General features: G+C 41.3%; 3 protein-coding genes across 3 annotated transcripts; 2 read left to right on the top strand and 1 right to left on the bottom strand.

Moving 5' to 3' along the window:
• The first annotated feature begins 5,486 nt into the window (after window positions 1-5,486).
• LOC140597532 (proline-rich nuclear receptor coactivator 2-like) lies at window positions 5,487-6,174 on the top strand. Its single transcript, XM_072746375.1, has one exon. The coding sequence runs from the start codon at window positions 5,755-5,757 to the stop codon at window positions 6,172-6,174; it is 420 nt and encodes a 139-aa protein (XP_072602476.1). The 5' UTR covers window positions 5,487-5,754.
• A 5,317-nt stretch (window positions 6,175-11,491) lies between these two features.
• On the bottom strand, window positions 11,492-13,322 carry LOC140597529 (pleckstrin homology domain-containing family G member 3-like). The gene has a single exon (XM_072746360.1). The coding sequence runs from the start codon at window positions 13,305-13,307 to the stop codon at window positions 12,129-12,131; it is 1,179 nt and encodes a 392-aa protein (XP_072602461.1). The 5' UTR covers window positions 13,308-13,322; the 3' UTR covers window positions 11,492-12,128.
• Window positions 13,323-18,240: 4,918 nt separating this feature from the next.
• Window positions 18,241-22,090, top strand: LOC140597530 (zinc finger X-linked protein ZXDB). The gene has a single exon (XM_072746361.1). It carries the CDS (start codon window positions 18,315-18,317, stop codon window positions 20,733-20,735), a length of 2,421 nt encoding a protein of 806 aa, XP_072602462.1. The 5' UTR covers window positions 18,241-18,314; the 3' UTR covers window positions 20,736-22,090.
• The last annotated feature ends 525 nt before the right edge of the window (window positions 22,091-22,615 follow it).

Here is a 22,615-nt window from a genome sequence, read left to right as displayed (position 1 = left end):
TTTGCTTGTGATTGGAAAATATTTTTGTATGATTTCAATCTTTTCCAATGTATTAAGACCTTTATTGTGACATAAAAATGATCTATCCTAGAGAAGTGCCATTTTCACTTGGAAAAAATGTGTAGTTTGCTGTTATTGAATGTTCTCTATATGTCTGTTGAGTCTCATTGATTTATAGTGTTGTTAAACACTTCTATTTCTTTTTTGATATTCTTGCCTGTTTGGCCCATCCATTACGAGAAGTTAGCTATTGAAGTTCTCAACCATTACTGTAGAACTGCCTATTTCACCCGTTATTGTTTTTAAATGTTTGGTTTGTATATTTTGGTGTTCTGGTATTTATAATTGTTATATCTCCTTGGTGATTTGAAACTTTTATCAATATATATTTCCCTTTGTTCTTTAATGACAAGTTTTACATTAATGTATGATTTGCCTGATATCAGCTCTCTTTTGATTACAATTTGAATATATTTTTCCAGGGGTGCCTGGTGACTCAGTCCATTAAGGGTATGACCTCTGATTTCACCTGAGGTCATGATCTCAAGGGCATGAGATTGAGCCCCATGTCAGGCCCCATGCTGGGTGTGAACCCTGCTGAAGACTCTTTCTGTCTCCTTTTGCCACCCTCCCCCAGATTGCTCTCTCTCTTTCTCTTTCAAATAAAATATTCTTCCATCTTTTCAATTTCAACCTATATGCATCCTTAGGTCTAAACTGTTTGTCTTATAGAAAGGATACTGTAGAAGCATGCTGTGTGTGTCTTTTAAAAATCCATTCCAACCATATTTGGCATTTGATTGCGGAATTTAATCCATTTATATTTAAAGTCTTTACTGATAGATGACTTACTTTTGCCATTTTGTCATTTGTTTTCTGTATGTCTTGTGGCTTTTTGGTATGTTGATGTCACCATTGCTGCTTGTGTTTGTGTTTAATTGCCTTTTGATGTATTTTGATCTTTGTGTGTGTGTGTGTGTGTGTGTGTGTGTGTGTATGCCTTATATTTTATGGTTACCAGACAGATTATATAACAACCTGAAGTTATGATGATCTACTTTTAATTAAGCCAAAGTTAACTTCGGTTGCAAACAAAATCTCTACTACTTTATAGCTCAATCCTCCCTCACCTATGTAATTAATATTACAAATTACATTAACATAGATTTATGCTTATTTTTATGTATTTGTCTTTATATCTTGTAGATTATATAAATTGGAGATATAAATCAAAACTACAGATTACTGGTATTTTTTCAACCTCTACCAGAGATCTTTTTATCTTCATATGTCCATAAATTATTACCTAGAATCCTTTGATTTCAATCTGAAGGTCTCCTTTTAGCATTTCCTACAGAGCAGTTGTAGTGGTGGTGAAGTCCCTTGGAATTTGGTTATTTGGGAGTATCTATTTATCACACACTTAAAGTTTTTATTTATTTATTTATTTATTGTAGAGAGACAGAGAGAGCATGGGGAGGGGCAGAGGAGGGAAGAGGGAATCTCAAGCAGACTCTGCACCAAGCATGGAGCTGAATTTAGAGCTTGATCATATGACCTCAAGATCACAACCCCAACGAAACCCAAGACTTGGATGCTCAACCAACCAACCTACCCAGGCACCCCTCTCCCACACTTTTGAAGGACAGTTTCACTGAATACAGTTGAAAGTTTTTTGGGGGTTGTTTTTGGTTTTGGTTTTGGTACTAAAGTGCCTTGAATACATCATTCCACTGGCCACCAAGTTTTGTTGTTGTTGTTGTTGTTGTTATAAATTTTTTGTTGGTGTTCAATTTGTCAACATATAGAATAACACCCAGTGCTCATCCCGTCAAGTGCCCACCTCAGTGCCCGTCACCCAGTCACCCCCACCCCCCGCCCACCTCCCCTTCCACCACCCCTAGTTCGTTTCCCAGAGTTAGGAGTCTTTCATGTTCTGTCTCCCTTCCTGGATATTTTTTATATTCCCCAAATGAATGAGACCATGTAATGTTTGTCCTTCTCCGATTGACTTATTTCACTCAGCATCATACCCTCCAGTTCCATCCATGTCGAAGCAAATGGTGGGTATTTGTCATTTCTGATGGCTGAGTAATATTCCATTGTATACATAAACCACATCTTCTTTATCTGTTCATCTTTCGATGGACACCGAGGCTCCTTTCACAGTTTTGGCCACCAAGTTTTATGCTGAAAAGATACTGACATCTTTGGGGGATCCTGAATGGCTCAGTCAGTTAGGCATCTGACTCTTGATTTTGGTTCAGGTTATGATCTAAGGGTCGTAAAGATGGAGCCTTGGATAGGGCTTCATGCTCAGCCTAGAGTCTGCTCTCTCCCTCTGCCCCTCCCCCCCACGCATTTTCTCTGTCTTAAATAAATAAATAAATAAATAAATCTTTAAAAAAGACACTGACGTTTTAAATTAAAAATATCTTGTATGTGATGAATTGCTTGTGTATAACCATTATGGGCATCTGTGCCTTTGACTTTCAACATTTTCATTATGATGTATCATAGAGTTTATCCTACTTAGAGTACAATGGTCTTGTTGGTATGAAGATGTCTTTCACACAAATTTCCGAATCTTTCAAGTACTACTCAGAAGGGGAAGAAGGAAAGGCGATTCTTGGGAGAGGGAAATAAAAGAGTTGTTTAAATATTTCGGTCAAATGACTCAGCAGCTAGAGTTGGAGTCTCTGGGTCAGAGAGGTCTGAAGGCAGGCACTGGTGTTTCATAGCCACAGGATTTGTCTTAATTATGGATAACATATATTGGATGTAGTTTTGTAGGGTATGCAAAGTAGGCAAGCACTAAATGACTAAATATATGCTTATTTCAGATCTACTGAAAACCATTACATGTGTAAATTTTGAATTTGGTACTGGTGGGCTTTTAGTTAATGGTCCTGCTGTGAAGAAGTAAACAATATAGGGACCAATATACACAGGCCATCTTTAATTCACTTGAACACCAATATGTCCCTTAGTTAGATACTTTGATTAATCTGATAGTCAGGTGTATAAATTTAGACTGTCAAATGTATAAAATTAGTAATATTAACAGGACCTTAAGCAGCAAAGTGGAATTGATCTGCAGTGTGAACTTCAGTCATGCACAACACTACAGGGTCCTGACTGAGCAAATCCCATCAACTATCATGGTTTACCTAAGTAAGGGACAATAAGTTAAGTTTCTGTATTGATCTTTCTGCTTTGCTGGAGGAATTAATGCAGGTATAGCAGGATGTACTAGCAATTGCACAGGCTCCAACTTGCTCCACAAGTAGGAAGTCAATGAGAATTCTATCATCCATAACAAGGTTAATATGGATACCTTCTAGGACCAAAGCAGAGTTTCCTTAAATATTTGAAATCATCTTATGAGTACTTTTAGGTGCAAATCAGGGTGTTTTGGGGTGAGAAGAAAGTTAATGCCTAGCTTCTACACAAATGCAATAATGAGAGATATCCATCACCTTGGGATGGGGCAATTAATTCCCCGAACGAGCTGGTTATTTTGAGAGAAAAGACAAGTTATTTAAAGTCTGGGATTAGTGTAGAAGAGCAGAGGCCTCTTTGAAATAAAGTAGGAGATGAATGATGTGAACAATTGCACTGAGGGATCTCTGGCGCAGACATTTTCTAAAATCCAGTAAAGAGGCCCGTAATTCAGATGAGAGATAGAAAAAATAAATAAACTCTTGTCAGAAGTGATCAACAGATCATTGCACATGAAAAATGGAAATTGATTTTCTCTACCCTGCAATCAATCCTCCTATGTGACTTTAGTTTTTCTGTTATGTGGCAGTCAGTAGTGGGGACAGTTTGGTTTAAGGAACCACAAATTTACAGGCCCTATACTCTGCCTTCAATGAAAAAAAGGCATCCTTCTTATGCCGTTTCACTTAATATTATGGGTATTTAATCTAGGAAATTAAAATTTCATAAAACACAGCAGCCCAGTTTTAGAGAATTTATATTTTAGTATAAATTTCTTTGTTTAAAGCAAACATTTATGCCTCTTAAATTTTCACTAAGTTTTTAAATGAAGTTGTTCTAGACTCTCTGAAGACTCTGCTTGATTGCAGGCGTTTAAAATTTATTGTTGTTATTGTAAAGACTAGGTTAAGTCTTTAGGATCATTGATAAAAAGCAAGTACTAAGTCCACCAGCATGTAGGAAATCTTTTCTTGAAGCATTTCTGAAATATAGAGATGACATCATGGGAGAGCTAATAGAAGTAATAGAGATGATGTTAAATGAAGAAACTGGCTTATAAAAATTAGTGGAAGTACATGTGAAAAATAATAATACAAGTGCGTCTATATTTATTGTGGGTACATGTGTATTTGTTAGAACAACTTTGGTATTGTGGTTCATATTTGAATCTGTGTAATATAACTATCTTAAGTATAGGAGTAAATACCTACAAAACTACACATGTTCAGAACCCAAGATAGGGAATTGTTGAATGATTGTAAAACATTTTTTTATCCAGCATAATGATTTGTCTTTTGCCTTCAAAACTTGCCTCCCAAGTACCCTTTATAGAGGTCATGTTAGGGGAAAAAAGGGATACACTCATAGAATGGGAAGAAAATTCTAAGGCCAAAGCTCTCCCACCTTTTGTAATTCAGTTAGACATCACATCAGGTAACCTTCAACCTAACATCATCAGATGAAGATGAGTATGAAATTGAATCTCCAAGCATTAAAGATAACATCAAGTTCATTCTGTATATGATTGAGTCTCTTCCATATCCAACACTAAATTGCACATTGACTGTTGAAGACCTTACAGTCCATTGCAGGATCCTGGAATCTTACAACAGCCATATAGACCTTATTAAGTACTCATGGAATTGTTCTTCAGCACTGTGTAAAATAGCTCTGATTCATCTGAAGTGTATATTAAGAAGGAAAGTGATCTTACAGGAAATACAACGTATCATTAGCAATCCATTATCCAAATAGACATCATTGCTTGTTTTACCAACCTGTGTCCCAAATGGTAATTCAGGGCACAGTTTTAAGATTACATCAGGCATGGTACTAGTAGGAATAGTATATGTCTTTTTGCTGCTTATAAAAGGTTCTCTGAAATGTGGCACAGAAACAGACAAAACCAACTCCACCTGACTGGTACTACAAGATGAAATCAAATGTATAGTAACTAAGTAATTTAAATAATGAAATGAATGCCATCTAATTTACAATTCAAGCATTACATCATCTTTGAGGAAATTTTGGAATTCTAACCTGAAGTAGTCCTTCTGATGAAGCTATTATTTTTGGAAGAAATATCAACTAACAACCAGCGTTAGTATCTGTTCTACCATTGCTACTGTAAAGACTGGATATTGTATATGACTATTGGCTCTCAATTTTTAAAAGAAATTTTATATCATAGAGGTGTAAACTTGTAAATATGTAAATAAATATTAATATATACATTTTTGGGGTCGGTAGAGGCGTAAGGAGGAGGTCGAGTCGGGACGCCGAGGTGGTCAGCAGCTAGCTCGTCGGTGCCCGACTTCTCTCAAGCTTGTGTGCTGAGGAGACTCCGATGTTGGCCTCAGCTCCTAGGCTGAACTCGGCGGATCGGCCCATGAAAACTTCTGTATTGAGACAAAGGAAAGGATCCGGCAGAAAGCAACATCTCTTATCGTGGGCTTGGCAGCAAGGACGGGGACAGGTGGTGGAAATCCTGCGATCCGAAAGGCAGACCGAAAGGTGACAAAGAAGCTGAAGATGGGTGGTGGAGAGAGGTATAACATTCCAGCCCCTCAGTCGAGAAACGTTAGTAAGAACCAGCAACAGCTTAACAGAGAGAAGACCAAGGATCAGAATTCCCAAATGAAGATTGTTCACAAGAAAAAAGAAAGAGGACACACTTACACCTCCTCAGCAGCTGCACGGCAGGCCATGCAAAACGGGGGGAAGAACAAAAATTTTCCAAATAATCAAAACTGGAACTCTAGCTTATCAAGTCCCACTTTACTTTTTAAGTCTCAAACTAATCAGAACTACGCTGGAGCCAAGTTTAGTGAGCCACCATCACCAAGTGTTTTTCCTAAACCACCAAGCCACTGGGTTCCAGTTTCCTTTAATCCTTCTGATAAGGAAATAATGACACTTCAACTTAAAACCTTACTTAAAGTACAAGTATAAAATAAGATAAAATACTACTGTTTAAATTTAGTTATATTTAAGGGTAGTTGTCAGTTGTTTCAGACCAGATTCACTAGGGAATTAATCTGTGTAAAATTGCTAATTAATGTAGAAAACATTATTAGATTTCATCTTAACTGTTTTACGTGTAGTGTGCACTGTGATGTAATGGTAGTATCAGTGCAACTTTAAATAACTAAATTATTGATAATTGTACTTGATATTGTGTTCTCGATTGAGTAACTCTTTTTTTTTTAATTTTTTTTTTTATTTATTTATGATAGTCACAGAGAGAGAGAGAGAGGCAGAGACACAGGCAGAGGGAGAAGCAGGCTCCATGCACCGGGAGCCTGACGTGGGATTCGATCCCGGGTCTCCAGGATCGCGCCCTGGGCCAAAGGCAGGCGCCAAACCGCTGCGCCACCCAGGGATCCCTCGATTGAGTAACTCTTAAATGAAACCTGTCAAATTTAGATTTGGTGAACGGTAATCAACTTTTCCTATTGTTTGTTGGGCACAAATACTAATTTAAGATTATCCTTCATGGATCAGTAGATTTACTTGTTGGAAGCTAGTGAATCTGATTATAAGCATCCAGTTAAGACCTACAGGGATTGGAGTAGTTGAATATTTAACAGTTTAAAGTCCTAGAAACACCCAAACCAGGAATATGACAACAACCCGATGCACTGCCAAAAAGAAAATGTGAGTTTTTCTTAGAGAATAGTTGCATTTTTGTAAAACTATGCTGGTGAAATGTGGAAAAGGTCACTAGGGGCTATCTAATTTAGATGAGACCATATATCCCAATGGCCGTTTGTTTCATGCAGTGGGTGTCTGCCAACTAATGCACCAAAACCATTTCTTACAGAAACAGTATTTTGTGGTCACTGAGTAGCTTTCAAAATACATTTTTGTATTACAGCACTGCATAAGCTATTCTGACAGTGATCTGGTCTCAAATCATTCCCTGAAAAGCTTACGTGAAGTAGGGAGCTGTATAATGTGAGAGTTTTAAGTACCTTAGGAAAGAGCCATGTAAATATATGTAATAAACTTGTAGTATATGTAAAGTTTTGTTGGCATTTATCCTACAAAAATAGAATATTTTAGTATGAATTTGCTAAATGTAAGACCATGGACTCTGTTTTTATACTATGGCCTGATTTTAAAGGTCCAAAATAATTTGTTTTTAAAAGTTTGCCCTTGTGCTAAAGTGCCAGTGTATGTATAATTGATCTGGTTGTAAACTATATTTCAAAGTAAATCCTAGTGTAATTAGTTTTATATAACTAAAGGTTTTAAGCTGCTAAAACACTTCCTATTTTTAAGAGAGGTGAGATGCAGTATGGGACTAATTTTTCTTTCTTAAGCCCAAAGATTAAACTATTAAAGGGTCCCTCCAACCTTAAAGATTCATTCTGGCTTTCAATAATTTTTGTAATCTATAATATGAATATAGTTTAGTGTATGATGTCAGTATATATATTTTTTGTTACTAGTCCAAGTGCAACCCAGGGGACCATTAATGCAAAAGATGTAATTTCTTCCATAATATCTTGATAACGTGTTTTACCTAAATATAACAGTTAATCCAACAGTAACTTACAAATCTGTATGGGAGACTCAATTTAAAAATTCTAATTGTAAGTACCCTATTCTAATTTGGTGGCTTTTTGACATTTTAAAGCAGAATGGCCAAATTGTATTTCCCCAGTTAAACTTAGATTGAGGTGATATTGCTCAAGTCAAATAATGCTATCCTAAAGTTTACATAGTACTTCATGTACATTTGTGAATTTCAAGCATGAAATTAAAAAATAAAATTGCCTCTCTCACCCCAAAAATATATATATTAATATATACATTTTTTTTAAAAGTCCTAAAAAGTGCAACAAATAGTTGTGTGTGATTGGTAATGTCTTTTAAAAGATTTATTTATTTATTTATTTTAAATTTTTATTTATTTATTTTAGAGAGACTGTGGGCTGGGGGAGAGGGAGAGAGAGAGAGAGAGAGAGAGAAGCAGACTCCCTGCTGAACGTGAAGCCCAACTCAGGACTTGCAAACCTGAGATCATGACCTGAGCTGAAATCAAGAGTTAGATGTTTGCGACGTCTGGGTGGCTCAGTGTTTGAGTGTCTGCCTTCAGTTCAGGGCATCATCCTGGAGTCCTGGAATCGAGTCCCGCATCGGGCTCTCCATGGCGAGTCTGCTTCTCCTTCTGCCTATGTCTCTGCCTTTCTCTGTGTCTCTCATGAATAAATAAATAAAATCTAAAAAAAAAAAAAAAAAAGCCAGTTAGATGCTTAAGTGACTGAGCTCCCCAGGTGTCCCATGACTGGTTACTTTTGTGTGAAAACAAAATTAAAACAAAAATAAAAGCTCTTTTGTGGGCTCTTGGGCCCCAAAATAGCATATAAGCCAGTGAAAAGGAAATAATGCATGAGTTGTATTCAGTAGTGTATGTGTTTATTGGGAGCCTGAAAGAGACAAACACTCTAACAAATATTGGCTTTCCTGATGAGTCAAAAAATCATCAATGTCACATAAGAGCAATATCCTCAAGTTGGCTGGTAACTCTCTGACAGCAAGACATTTAAATATGCACTGGTTGTGTCTATCCACTACATATAGGATTCGGAGATGTCAGCATTTACTTTGGACAATATCTTTTTGGCAACTGTGTGTCAAGAACTGTGAAAGGTGTAAGTTTTTACCCAACTTGTAAACTAACAATTTGATCTGACAGTTTCATAGATACTGGAAGAAGATACAAGACACCTAAGTCAGACATAAAAAGGATGGTTTATTAGTCATTCCACAGCAGGTAGCATGAACTTCTTTGCAGTGGTTAGCCTCAGTCCCCAAGTCTCAGGCTAATGATAAGAAGCACTGCAGATGTATGATATGCAAACAATGGGTTTGCATTATAGTGTACGAAACTCCATTGTTTTAAATGGACTTTTTAAATGGACATGTAGTAAACATCCTCAGAGGGTAGTACCATCTTTATGTTCCTGCATAGCACATATGTATGCCCTCTGTCCCAGAAGGAAACACAATCTCTACTTTCTTCCAAGGCTGTTTGTAACGCAAATAGCATTGAAAAATAGTTTGGAACAAAAGCTCTTAATGTCTCCAATCAGAATTCAAGTAGAAATATAAGACCTATAAAGAATTGTCTCCAAACGATGACAAGATATTTCTAAGATTTATATGGAAATGCATAGGACTTATAATATCTGAAAGTATTTTGAAAAAGAATAACCATGCTGTAGGCCTTGCATTGCTAGTTTCCAAGACTTACTACAAAGCAATAGCATTGAGAAAAGTATGGCATTGGCATAAAGGTAGGCACATCGATCAGTTTAGGAGAAGAATCTGGAAATAGACCCATATGGATATAGTCAACTGATTGTCAACAAAACTGCAAAGTTAATTCAGTGGAGAAAAGATAGCGTAATCAGGGACTGATGCTACAACAATTGGTTAAAATAAATGATGGTCAATCCTTACTTTACACAACATACAAAAATTAAGACATTAGACTTGAATGTAAGAGCTAAGACTACAACATTTTTATAAGAAAAAAATGGGACAAAATTTAAGTGAATGTGGATTTGGTAAAAATATCTTAAATAGGTTGCCAAAAATATGAAGTATAATAGACAAAATCAGTAAATTGGACCTCGTCTAAATTAAAATACTTTGTTCTACTACGGAGACTACCAGAAAAGTAAAAATTAAGACACAGAATGGGAGAAAATATCTGTGAAACATGTAACCATCGCAGGGCTTGTAATTTTAATATATAAAGAACCCTTAAAAGTCAATAAGTGGTAAGCAAACAACACAATTATAATGGGCAAATATTAGAACAGATTCTTCATCAAATAAGATAAATGGATGGCAGTTAAGCACATGAAAAGATGCACAACATTATAATTAGGGAAATGCTAGTTAAAACTAAAATGATATACCACAATACACCTATTAGAATGGCTCAAATTAAAAAAACTGAAATTACTAGGGCTCCATGACTACATGACATGAATATATGTGGTTATGGATGTTTGGAAACAGTTGTGCAATTTCTTAAAATGATAAACATATACTTACCATACTGTTGCTCTTTTTATCTAGAAGAAGGGAAAGCATATGTCCACACAGTCTTGCACATAAATATTCATAGCAGTTTTATTTGTAATAGTCAAAAACTGGAAACATCTAGTAGCCAGTAAAGGCATCAAATTTTCTGACATCTACCATAGCAACATTTTTCTAGGTATATCTCCTAAAGCAAGAGAAACAAAAGGAAAAATAAACTGTTAGGACCGCATCAAAATGAAAAGCACAACAAGGAAAGACAACCTAATGAATGGGAGAAGATATTTGCAAATGACTTATCTGGTAAGGGGTTAGTATCAAGAATATACAAAGAAGGGATCCCTGGGTGGCGCAGCGGTTTGGCGCCTGCCTTTGGCCCAGGGCGCGATCCTGGAGACCGGGGATCGAATCCCACGTCGGGCTCCCGGTGCATGGAGCCTGCTTATCCCTCTGCCTGTGTCTCTGCCTCTGTCTCTCTCTCTGTGACTATCATAAATAAATAAAACTAAAAGAAAAAAAAAAAGAATTTATACAACTCAACACCAAAAAATCAAATAATCCAATTAAAAATGGGCAGAACACATAAACAGACACTTCTCTAAAGAAGATATCCAGATGGGAAATAGACACATGAAAGGATGCTCAACATCACTGTGGAAAATGGTATGAGGGATTATCTCAAAGTTAAAAATATAACTACCCCATGATCCAGCAATCACACTGCTGGGCACTTATCCCAAGAATACTAAAACACTAATTCAAAGGGATACTTGCACCCTTATGTTTATAGCAACATTTATTTACAATAGGCAAATTATGGAAGCAGCCCAAGTGTCCTTCAAATGATGAATGGATAAAAAAGATGTGATATATATGTATATATATCACATCATATAATATACATATGAATTATTCAGCCATGAAAAATAATGAAATCTTGCCATTTGTAACAACATGGATGGAGCTAGAGCGTATAATGATAAGTGAAATAAGTCATATGATTTCACTCGTATGTAGAATTTAAGAAACAAAACAAAGGAGCAAAGGGGAAAAAAACAGACAGAGAGAAGAGAGAGAGAGAGAGAGAGAGAGAGAGAGAGACTAATCAAGAAACACACTTTAATCACAGAGAACAAACTGATGATTACCAGTGGGAAGGTAGTATGGGGACGGGTTAAGTGATGGGGATTAAGGAGTGCACTTGTCTTTTTTTTTTTTTTTTTTTTTGGTTGGTCAGCAGCGGTTATTGCACCATTGGCAAATAATGAAATGTATATACATTAGCGACAACCACAGAGTCAGCAAGACAATCTACAAAAGTACCTGAACCAAGTCCATTACATTCTTCACAGGAGAGGAATCAACAACGGAAGAACACACACTCAGGAACACGTGTGCACACAAATACACCACAGAATGGAAAGCAATAAATTATGGGTCTTGCTCCTGCCTGGATCCTAAGAAAAGGCGCAATTAAAGAGCAAAGCCTCCCCAGGCCACCTTCCCCCGTCTCCTCAGCCTGGCAGTGGTCAGCCCAGCACTGGAGGCCTGAGCATGGCTTGCTCTCACCAGGAAGAGGAGAGCTTAAATATCTGGCTTCTTACCAGAGAAGAACTATATATGAGGGAAGTGCCCACACTGGCCTCGGTGGGAAGAAGGGCCTGCAGAAGTCGCCATGAGCCCAGGGAAGCGCCAGGGCATTCCCAGCAGGTGAAGACACTTGCTGAGTACCCCAGAGCATCCTCTCAGGGGCTCACGTGGGCAGGGTGAGCGCAGGCTTGTGGGCAAGCACTCCAAGGTTCCTCAGAGTTCCCCTGCCACACGGCTCCTCCCAAGACTCAGAGTCATCCTATGGAGTTCAAGGCCTGGAACTTCTCCCTCAGGTTTCTCACTCTGCCCTGCTGGCCTGGGTCCGCTGGGTCCCTGGGACCCTCTTCCTTTGGCCAGTACTCCGGGCTCCTGGAAACTCCAGTCTCCTGGAAATCCAGGCCCTGTCTCATTGTGGCTGCTGGTGAGCTTGGTCCCTGCCCACTGCGCTCCTCCAGCCCCGCAGCGGGGCAGGGCAGGGGCCCCTTCTCCATGACGATCACCCGCTGGTTGTTCTCCAGGGTGAGGTCTGCTGTGACATACAGGGCTTCCTCTTCAACCGGCCTGCTTTGGGGCAGCATCCCGGGCAGCTGGGGCTGGGCGGCCTCTGGGCCCGCCTGGCCCCTCCTGGCGCCCACACTGCAGCAGCGGCCCACCCTGCCCGCCGGAGGGGGCTCCACCATGTTCTCGGGCCCCGAGCGGCTCCAGTTGACGGGCGGGCCGCGGGGCCGGCTGCCCTCAGCCTGGAAGGCCTCGTCGTGGGAGGCGTACTTGGAGCAGAGCTCTCGGACATCGGGCCAGCTGAAGGTCTCAGTGTCAAAGGGGCTGAGGGGGCTCCGAGAGGAGGGCCGGGGCCCCGGTGAGCTGGCCTTCGGGCTGGCAGCAGTGGGGCTGAAGGGGAAATGCCGAGGCGAGCCGGGCTTGGGCGGGCTGTGCTCCTGGGCCGCCGTCTGCTGGTGGCTGAGGAGGGACAGCACCGGCTTTCTCCTACCTGTGCCGCCCGAGGGTGCTCCAGCCTCCTCCTGCAGGGAGGGAACGGTGGGAGCCACCTTTCCCCACTGTAGGGGCGGCCTGGCCATCACAGATTTGCTTTTGATCCGGAGGCTGTACTGGCGGGCCAGCTGGTAGACCTTATTCTTGACTCGCTCACTCACGTGGCCATCCATGACATGGGAGAGCTGTACGATGCGGGGGTGCAGCGGGGCCACCAGCTCCCCCTGGACCCCACTGCTCAGCTCCTTGACCAGCTCCTTCAGCTCCCGGGCCAGGTGGGCCGGGCTGGGCCGCTCCGTCGGGGAGGCACTCTCAGGGGAAGCAGTGGCTGACTCCTCAGTGATGGCCCCCAGCTCCTGCTCCTCCAGGATGAAGAGCGGCTTGAAAGAGAGTGGTCCAGTTTCATACTTCTGCATGTGGATGTCCAATTTTCCCAGCACCATTTATTGAAGAGACTGTCTTTCTTCCAATGGATAGTCTTTCCTCCTTTATCGAATATTAGATGACCATACATTTCAGGGTCCACTTCTGGGTTCTCTATTCTGTTCCATTGATCTATGTGTCTGTTTTTGGGAGTGCACTTGTCTTAATGAGCAATGGGTAATGTATGGAATTGTTGAATCACTATATTTTACAGCTAAAACTAATATAACACCGTATCAAACTTTAAAAGTTTCACATTTCACATTTGTATCTCACCATTACCACAGTGGCAGTTATGAGAGCTGGACCAGGCAGCAGGACCAAACAGCATTTACAGGACAAACTCCCTGTTCATACACAAGTCCTCATGTACAAGGTCTGAGGGTGCCTGCAATAAGAAGCCAATTCAGTCATCTGTGTGAAAAGAAAGGTGTGGGCTGATTTGTTTTGTGTGGTTTCTGAGCCCAAGAGGTGAATATGCTTAATACACTGGTAATACTAGGAAGACAGTATAAGAGTACAAGAATGAGAAATTTTTACAATATTTTCCTCCTGACTAGTGGTATCTTATTCTATTAAATATAGGCCCACAGAAAGAAAAAGGTTTTGTTTTGTTTTGTTTTAGTGAAAATGTCTCTTCTCAATATAAGTTACAAGCCAATTGCTACAGAATGGACCGCTTGCCACTTATGAATGGCAAAAATATGTGCCATTTTCTCCCAACAACTTTTGTCCACTTTAGAGCCTAAAACCGGTTGAGATAAGTATAAAGAAACCACACACATTTCCAAAAATGGTAACTATATATGCTTTGTAAGTATAACAAAGGAATCTTATGCCCTGCTCCTCCATGGCTGGGGCTCTGCTGGGCATGATTTTAAATGAAATCCAAGCATCTTTTCTTCCTGTTTAGTTAGGTGTGGCTGCCAGGAATGCAGAGTAGCATTTAGGGTATAAAGTACTCTATTCTCAAGGACAACACTATAGTGAGAGAGACAATCTCACCATATGCCAAGGATCTCCTTGCAGGTGGAGCAGACAAGCCCTGGGTAGGACTAGAATGCAGGGCTCACAGGCTCTCTGCCCTAGCCTCATGATAACCCTTTGTGCCAGAGCCTGGGTTTTGCAGCAAAACTCAGTTCAGGCCAGGGAACCTTAGGTCCACCAAGAATCCTAAGTAGTCTATTAAGGCTTCTGCAGTGGCCAGTCCTACTTCTTTAATCATTAATTTACCAGAGAAATAACAGGATGATACTATTCCTTGGGTGAGCTAACAATAACCCTGGCAGGTAGGGTGTCTGCTATTCATGCACACTAAGAATAGAAGTGAATCCCTTAAACTGATAAAGTACACGAAGCCAATTATTAATGTAGTGCTTCTCCACTCTAAATTCACCCTTCAAAACATGCTTTCTGATAATAGACAAAATTTTTAGGTGTCTCTCCTTCAAAGTGACACAATGTTCTATTTTCTCAGTAGAAGACACTGGAGGGAGATTGAAGGAAATGCCTCCCCTCTTATTTCCGGTTCTTAGAGGCATGGGTATGAGGATATTCTCAGTGCTCTGCCCCAGGCAGGAGACGAGAACAACTGTCCTCATTGAATGTGCAATCCTGGTGTGGCCTGGCGATCAGCTTTCTATGACTTTCTTCATAGAGACATCCTGTGCTCTAAACCACCTGCCCACTGATTCTCTCTGCTTACTTTCTCTACTGCTCCCCACTCTGCCCCCCTTACCTTCTGTCCAACAACAGGTTTATCCTCTCTAGTTCTCCCAGTGCTACAGCCCTCCCAACACCAAGGCCCTTCTGATTCTACATGCAGGACATTTTTAGCTCCAGGCCTCTAACTCCACCAGCATCCCTATTCCTACTACATGCCCAAACACAATGCCACTAGTTGTGGCTTGTCCACATTGATGTGTTCCATAGGGTTGTGTCCTGCTTACCCTGTAACTGTAGACCAGCTCTGGTTCTGAAAACCAGCTCTAGTTCCCACAAACCAGCAAATTTATCTGCCATCCAACAGTATCTCCTATACTTTCTCCAATGAGGTGTGAATTCCAGCCTTGGAGAAGGGATTCCCCACTCCAAATTGGTCTATCCTTGAGTACTCTCTCTCAGCCCCAGAATACATAGTGATTTATGATACATGTGTTGCTGTAAATAATTTGGAAAAGAGCAGACTTTTCAAACGTGGTTCACTGAGACAATCAGATATCCAAAGGCAGGGGTGGGTGGGGAATAGAAACCTACTCAACACCATACAAAAGCATCACTTGTGGGGGGATTAACACATAACTGTGAAAGACAAAACCATGACTATTTTAGAAGACAATATAGAGGATATGTTCACAGCCCCAAGGAAGGGACAGACTTCTTAAACAGATAAGCACTAATAATAAAGAAAAGAATGATAATTTGACTGTATAACATCTGTTCACAAAGCATAGCATAAAGAAAGTGAAAATGCAAGCAGCAGAGCAAGGGAATATTTTGGCCAAACATATAATCGAAGGACTAGTATTTAAAATACATAAAGAACTCAATAAATGAGTAAGTGAAGACGGAAAATAGAAGAATGGCTGACAGAGTTAAACTTGAACAGTTCTTTCACAGGAGAGAAAATCCAAAGGCTCATAAACATAAGAATATGCCAAAGCTGAACGGTAATAGTAAAAAAAAAAAAAGAAAAAAAGGAAAAAAAAGTTTTGGCAATCTTACATGTAGGTGAAGATGTCTAGCAGCAAAAACTCTATGCTACTTGTGAAATGGTAAATTGGCACCACTACTACAGAAACCAATTTGGCGTCATCTAGAAAAGCTGAAGATATTCATACCCTATAGCCAAGTGAATGTGGTTTTGGAGGTATACCCAAGAGACTTTTACACATGTGTTCCATGGGAAATTTCCAGGAATGTTTACTGCAACATTGTTCATAGTAGTTAAAAACTAGAAACAAACAAACAAACAAACAAATCTAGAAACAACTCTAGTGTCCATCCACTGTAGAACTGTATAATTATATCATAATCACTTCACTAAAACTATACACTGGAATGCTAGTCAACATTGGGGATAAAGGATTTACAACTATCTTGAACAACTTGGATGAGTCTATCAAATCACATGTATTACATGATACGGTGTGAGAGAAACAAGCGATCAAAGGAAGCATGCAATTCAATTTATATAACTTAGTATAAACTATATTATTTAGGAATGTGTACAAAAAATGGTAAAGCTATAAAGAAAGCACTGAAATGATTATCGCAATGTCGGGATAATAACTTTATCTATAAGGAAGGGCACGGGTTGTGATTGAGAGGAATACTGTCTGTATCCAGGAAAGCTGGCAATGGTCTGTTTCTTGATCTTGATCCTAGATACATGGGTGTTTGGTTGTTTTCCTTGTTTTATTTTGTTTGTTTTGTTTTTGTTTTAAGGATTTTATTTATTCATTTGAGTGAGAAATGGTGAGAGTGCACATGAGCAGGACAGAGGGGCAGAGAGTGAGACAGAAGCAGTCTCCCAGTTGAGCAAGGAGCCTTTTTCAAAAATGACTTTATTAGGTTTTTATTTTTATAAGTTATCTAAATCTGGCAGATATGTTTTATGCACTCCTCTATATCTCAGATTTAAAAAATGGCTTCCTTTAAAAATGTAACAGAAGGAAAATATGTGAAGTAAAAATTTTGACGAGGTTTCAAATGTTAGGGATAATAAAATTGTTCTTCCTATCAAGAGATCAGCAAGTGTCCATTATCATTAAAAAGGGGGAAGTGGGGATTATTTAAACTATATGTATCCAATAATTTAGTCATCACTCTAAGCCTTTCCCTTGCTAGATATTTCACCATTTATTGATATCATTTCCCAAATCACAGATGACAGACAAGTCGGAAAATCATCCTCATCATTAATACAATCAGTAAGGCATCACAGGCCAAATCCATTACAATGAGATTGGGCCACCACGCTGAAATGCAAGCAGGTACACCAGGACTATTGAACATGGTCATATGTGCATTTTTCTCAGTAGAGTCCATCACAGTGACTTAGGGTTTAATCTTACCACGTTTAACTGGTACTCTGTCCAGAGACCTCCATGTGCTGGAGAATCTATCATTAACTGAGGAATGTTCTGAGGAATGCTGTGGGATTGGACATGAGATTTACCATGATGTAATGGCAAAGAGTTGGTTTAGGTTGGGCACTGTCTTGGAAGGACCCAGGAGTGGGTTGGGTTTTCCAGGATTCAGTATAAATTGTTTCATCTTCCAAGCTTTGCACTTCTAGGCTGAACAGTGGCAATCTGTTTTGGCCTCACCTCTTACTCATTCTAATTTCTGCATCAGCAAGCCAAAAAAACGAACTGTAAGACAAATTTTCCTGAGGACCTTTTTCAAGACAGTTCTGGATATGGAAGCTATCCAGAAAAAAATAAATAAATAAATAAATAAAAAAGAAAAGGACATCATTTTCATTAGCATTTGCTAGCATTATGGTACTTTGATGTTGACACAAAGTGTTATTGTTCCAGGAATTTTCTCTCACTGGATTGATAAATCCAGCCAGCCAGCCAGGCAGCCAACCAGCAAACAATTTTTTTAAAAGCACCATACTTAGCACTGGGAGGGAGTGGGAGTGTTTATTTTGGTATATATAATGACACAGAGATTTAAGTTGCATTTAGCAGATAGATTGCTAGGTTAAATGTACCGAATGAACTTTCATTTCCCCACCATCTGGGAAGACATCCTTGATTTCCTACAAATACTGGATGTAGAACTTACTTGTGCATACGAGGCTCTGCCTCTGGGCTTTCTATTCTGTTCCAGAGATCCAGTACCAGAATATTTAAATCACTGTGTCGTTAAACACGTTTTAATATCTGATAGGGCCAGTTTCTGCGCATTGCACATTTTTTTTTTTTCCTTTCAGGAACGTGTTCGGGCCCGCGGCAGGGGGCGGGGTCGCGCCTCCTCCGCGGCTCTGGTTCCAGCCGAGCCTCACCGCCTCGGAGATGGAAAGCCCAAGGCTGCTCCCGCCTCGAGGGACACGACAGAGCGGTGGTGCTGGCAGCCCCGCGGGCGGCAGCCGGTTCCACGGCGGCCCTGACCCGCGGGCTGGCCAGGTCCCCGCGCGCCGCCTCCTGCTGCTCCGGGGCCCCCAAGATGGCGGGTCCGGGAGGCGGCGCGAGGAGGCCCGCGCGGCCTCACGGGGCCCGGGCCTGAGCCCGTTGGCGCCCAGGTCGGATTATGCTAGTGGCGGCGACAGCGATGACTTCTTCCTGGTGCTGCTGGACCCGGTGGGTGGCGATGTGGAGACCGCGGGCGATGGCCAGGCCGCAGGGCCTGTATGGAGGGAGGAGGCCGAGTCGGTCCCACAGCTGCAGCAGGGTGAGAGTGGCGCGAATCCCGCGGGCCGCCAGGCGCTAGGCCCCCGCTGCCTGTCTGCAGTCCCCGCCCCAGCCCCGGCCCAGAACCCGATCCCCGCCCCAAGTCTGGCACCCGCCGCGGCCTTCACGGGCACCGTCACCATTCACAACCAAAACCTACTCTTGCGCTTCGAGAACGGTGTCCTCACCCTGGCCACACCCCCGCCGCCAGCCTGGGAGCCTGAGGTCGCGCCTGCCCCTCAGCCTGGGGGTCTGATGGCTCCGCAAGCGGGGGTCCCGCACGCCGCGCAGCCCAACGACTGCCCTGAGCTGCCGCCCGACCTCCTGCTGGCCGAGCCGGCTGAACCGGCGCCGGCCCCAGCGCCTGAGGAGGAGGCAGAGGGCCGGGCCGCAGCCGAGAGTCCCCGCAGGCCGCTGGGCCCGGGCCCGGGCGTGGTGCTGTACCTGTGTCCCGAGGCGCAGTGCGGACAGACCTTTGCCAAGAAGCACCAGCTGAAGGTGCACCTGCTGACTCACAGCAGCAGCCAGGGCCAACGGCCCTTCAAGTGCCCCCTGGGCGGCTGTGGATGGACTTTCACCACCTCCTACAAGCTCAAGAGGCACCTGCAGTCGCACGACAAACTGCGGCCCTTTGGTTGCCCTGCGGAGGGCTGTGGCAAGAGCTTCACCACGGTGTATAACCTCAAGGCGCACATGAAGGGCCATGAGCAGGAGAACTCGTTCAAATGCGAGGTGTGCGAGGAGAGCTTCCCCACTCAGGCCAAACTCAGCGCCCACCAGCGCAGCCATTTCGAACCTGAGAGGCCATACCAGTGCGCATTTTCCGGCTGCAAGAAGACGTTTATCACAGTGAGTGCCCTGTTTTCCCATAACCGTGCCCATTTCAGGGAACAGGAACTCTTTTCCTGCTCTTTTCCAGGCTGTAGCAAACAGTACGACAAGGCTTGTCGCCTGAAAATTCACCTGCGGAGCCACACAGGTGAGAGACCTTTCCTTTGTGACTTTGACGGCTGTGGCTGGAACTTCACCAGCATGTCCAAACTCTTGAGGCACAAAAGGAAGCACGAGGATGACCGGAGGTTCATGTGCCCTGTGGAAGGCTGTGGGAAATCTTTCACAAGGGCTGAGCATCTGAAAGGCCACAGCATAACCCACCTGGGCACAAAGCCTTTTGTGTGCCCTGTGGAAGGCTGCTGTGCCAGGTTCTCTGCTCGCAGTAGTCTCTACATTCACTCCAAGAAACACTTGCAGGACGTGGACACCTGGAAAAGCCGCTGCCCAGTCTCTACTTGTAATAAGCTCTTCACATCCAAGCACAGCATGAAGACCCACTTGGCCAAAAGGCACAACCTTGGCCAGGATCTCTTAGCTCAGCTAGAAGCTGCAAATTCTCTTACGCCCAGCAGTGAACTTACCAGCCAGGGACAGAATGACCTCAGTGATGCAGAACTAGTATCTCTCTCCTCTGATGTGCCTGGCAGTAGCTCCGCTGCAGTGCTGGACACAGCATTGGCAAACTCTGGAATCTTGACTATTGATGTGGCTTCTGTGAGTTCAACTCTGGCAGGGAGCCTCCCTGCTAATAATAATAATAATTCATTAGGGCAGGCTGTGGACCCTCGGGCCTTGATGGCCATCAGTGACCTTCCTCAGAGTCTGGATACCTCTCTCTTTTTTGGAACGACAGCCTCTGGTTTTCAGCAGAGTCCCTTAGATATGGATGATGTCTCAAGTCTAAGTGTGGGGCCATTGGTATCTCTGGGCTCTTTGGCTATGAAAAACTCGAGTCAAGAGCCCCAGGCTTTGACCCCCAGCAGTAAGCTTACAGTGGACACAGATGCTCTGACTCCTTCAAGCACCCTTTGTGAAAACAGTGTCTCAGAACTACTGACGCCAACCAAAGCAGAATGGAATGTACATCCTGACTCTGACTTCTTTGGACAGGAGGAAGAGACCCAGTTTGGATTCTCCAGTGCAGCAGGAAACCATGGTTCTCAGAAAGAAACAGATCTTATCACGGTGACTGGCAGCTCATTTTTGGTATGAACTAACTATTAATTCCTTGCCACGTGGCTTATTCTTGTGAATTACACTCCATTTTAAGGATATTCTGGACTAAATGTTTAAATCCAGTAGTCATTTCTTATAGGTTTGAAAAAGAACAAAGCCCTGGGCTACAAGTCTGGAGATTTAAATTATGATCTTCACTCTGGAACTGTCGAGTTGTGTGACCTTGACTCTGGAACTGTCGAGTTGTGTGACCCTGAGCAAGTCACTTAATCTATCTGAGCCTTAATTTCCTTATTTATAAAATGAGGTGGTTTGAATTGATTGTTTCTAAGGTCTTTTTAACTCTGTATTTAATGATTTTGTGTTCTTTCTTGAAAATTTTAGGAAATCTTACCATGATTTACTATTGCATGTGCTTCTAATGTAATGAAAATGCATTGAGAGTTAATGATCAGAGATTGTGGAAATGGTGTTTAACTTTAAAATTTTAATGGAAATTTTACAGAATGTTAAATATTCCTAAAATTTCATGATAGATCTTTAAGAAAGAAAACTAAAAATATGGTTTAGTTCTATTTACCTCCTTATTCTTCTTGCTTTTTTTCCCAATGGAAGGCTGTATTTGGAAAATGCCAGAGCTTTGATATGATAAAAACCCAGAAATAGTTTTATTGTGGTGTTGGATAAGTGGCCTTAAATAAGTCATGTAGGTATCATCAGTAGGCTTCAGTTCCGTAGCTGTAAAATGGTCATTATAATGTACACATACCTGGTGCATCATAGACTTATTTTTCTATCCCAGGAGTTAGTTTTTTTTTGGGAGAATGTTATGGGTTTTGGCATGTTTTAGCGACTCTTTATCTTCTTTCCTACCCCTCTAATTCCTTCCTCAAAGAGGAGAAATTAGCATATTTCACTATGACATTTATGCAGGCAATAAACATTTATGAAGTTTAAGTAGTGGGAAGGGAATCTCTTTCTTCCACAAAGAAGAAGGATTTTTCTCCATACATTTCTTGTGTAACATTGGCCACAAGTCTCTTAGTCTGAATTATATAGTATATAGTATATTTGCTCTGCATTCAAAGCTGGCCCGTAGAGTGAATATATAGAGCCTGTGATTCCAAGATAATCTGGGAATGGATCAGGGTGAAATTTTCTCCCTCTGTGTCTCAGAGAACTCATTGCTTGCCTTCTCCCTGAGTTGGAATGAGAGGTTTCATTTGCATTTTTAGTAAATATTGTCTGTCTTACTTGAGTATAGCATTTTAGAGTTGATGTAGCACTTTCACAACTTATATTTGAGCCTCACAATATTGTGAGATAGTTGTGGCAGAGTTTTAACTATAACTTATATGGAAAATTAAAATTTACCTAAGTCACATTATAAATGAATTTTATATTTATTATACACATATTTATTTATTTACTTATTTATTTATTTACTTCAACGCCCATTTTATTCTTCTGAGTTTCAGGATCACTTTTGTTTATAACCACTTGTCTTGTTCCATTGTAATTGATGTCTCTTCCCTTCTTCAGGCTCTGTTCTCTCTCCAGACTATTCTCTAACATCTGCATACCAGTTTCTGTCATGATTTTTTCCTTTTAAATTTTAATTAGGTCATTTTCATGGTAACCATCTCTCAGCCATTCCCTTCATGGCCCATTTTTCAGTCACAGTATTTACTGCAAGTCTGAGTATGCATTACGAAATTATTTTCTGGATTTAGATGTCAATGTGTTTCTATATAAATCAAATGATAATGGGGATTTTTTTGTTGGGTTTCCATGAGACATGTTCTTTTACTTTTCTAAATTTTGTCACCATGTTGTTCTGCTAGCAAACACTATTTGTTGCTCTGAAACATTCTACCCCAGTGCTGCTTGCATGTAGATGTTTGTGGATGACAATT

Source organism: Vulpes vulpes, unplaced genomic scaffold (assembly GCF_048418805.1).
Source record: "Vulpes vulpes isolate BD-2025 unplaced genomic scaffold, VulVul3 u000000669, whole genome shotgun sequence".
Lineage (NCBI taxonomy): Eukaryota > Metazoa > Chordata > Mammalia > Carnivora > Canidae > Vulpes > Vulpes vulpes.
The sequence above is the reverse complement of the archived record's forward strand: the minus strand, read 5'-3'. Positions and strand labels throughout refer to the sequence as shown.

Excerpts from the sequence above, each read along its gene's own strand:
- LOC140597532 (XM_072746375.1), top strand. The coding sequence starts at position 5,755 with ATGGGTGGTGGAGAGAGGTATAACATTCCAGCCCCTCAGTCGAGAAAC.
- LOC140597529 (XM_072746360.1), bottom strand. The coding sequence starts at position 13,307 with ATGGTGCTGGGAAAATTGGACATCCACATGCAGAAGTATGAAACTGGA.
- LOC140597530 (XM_072746361.1), top strand. The coding sequence starts at position 18,315 with ATGGAAAGCCCAAGGCTGCTCCCGCCTCGAGGGACACGACAGAGCGGT.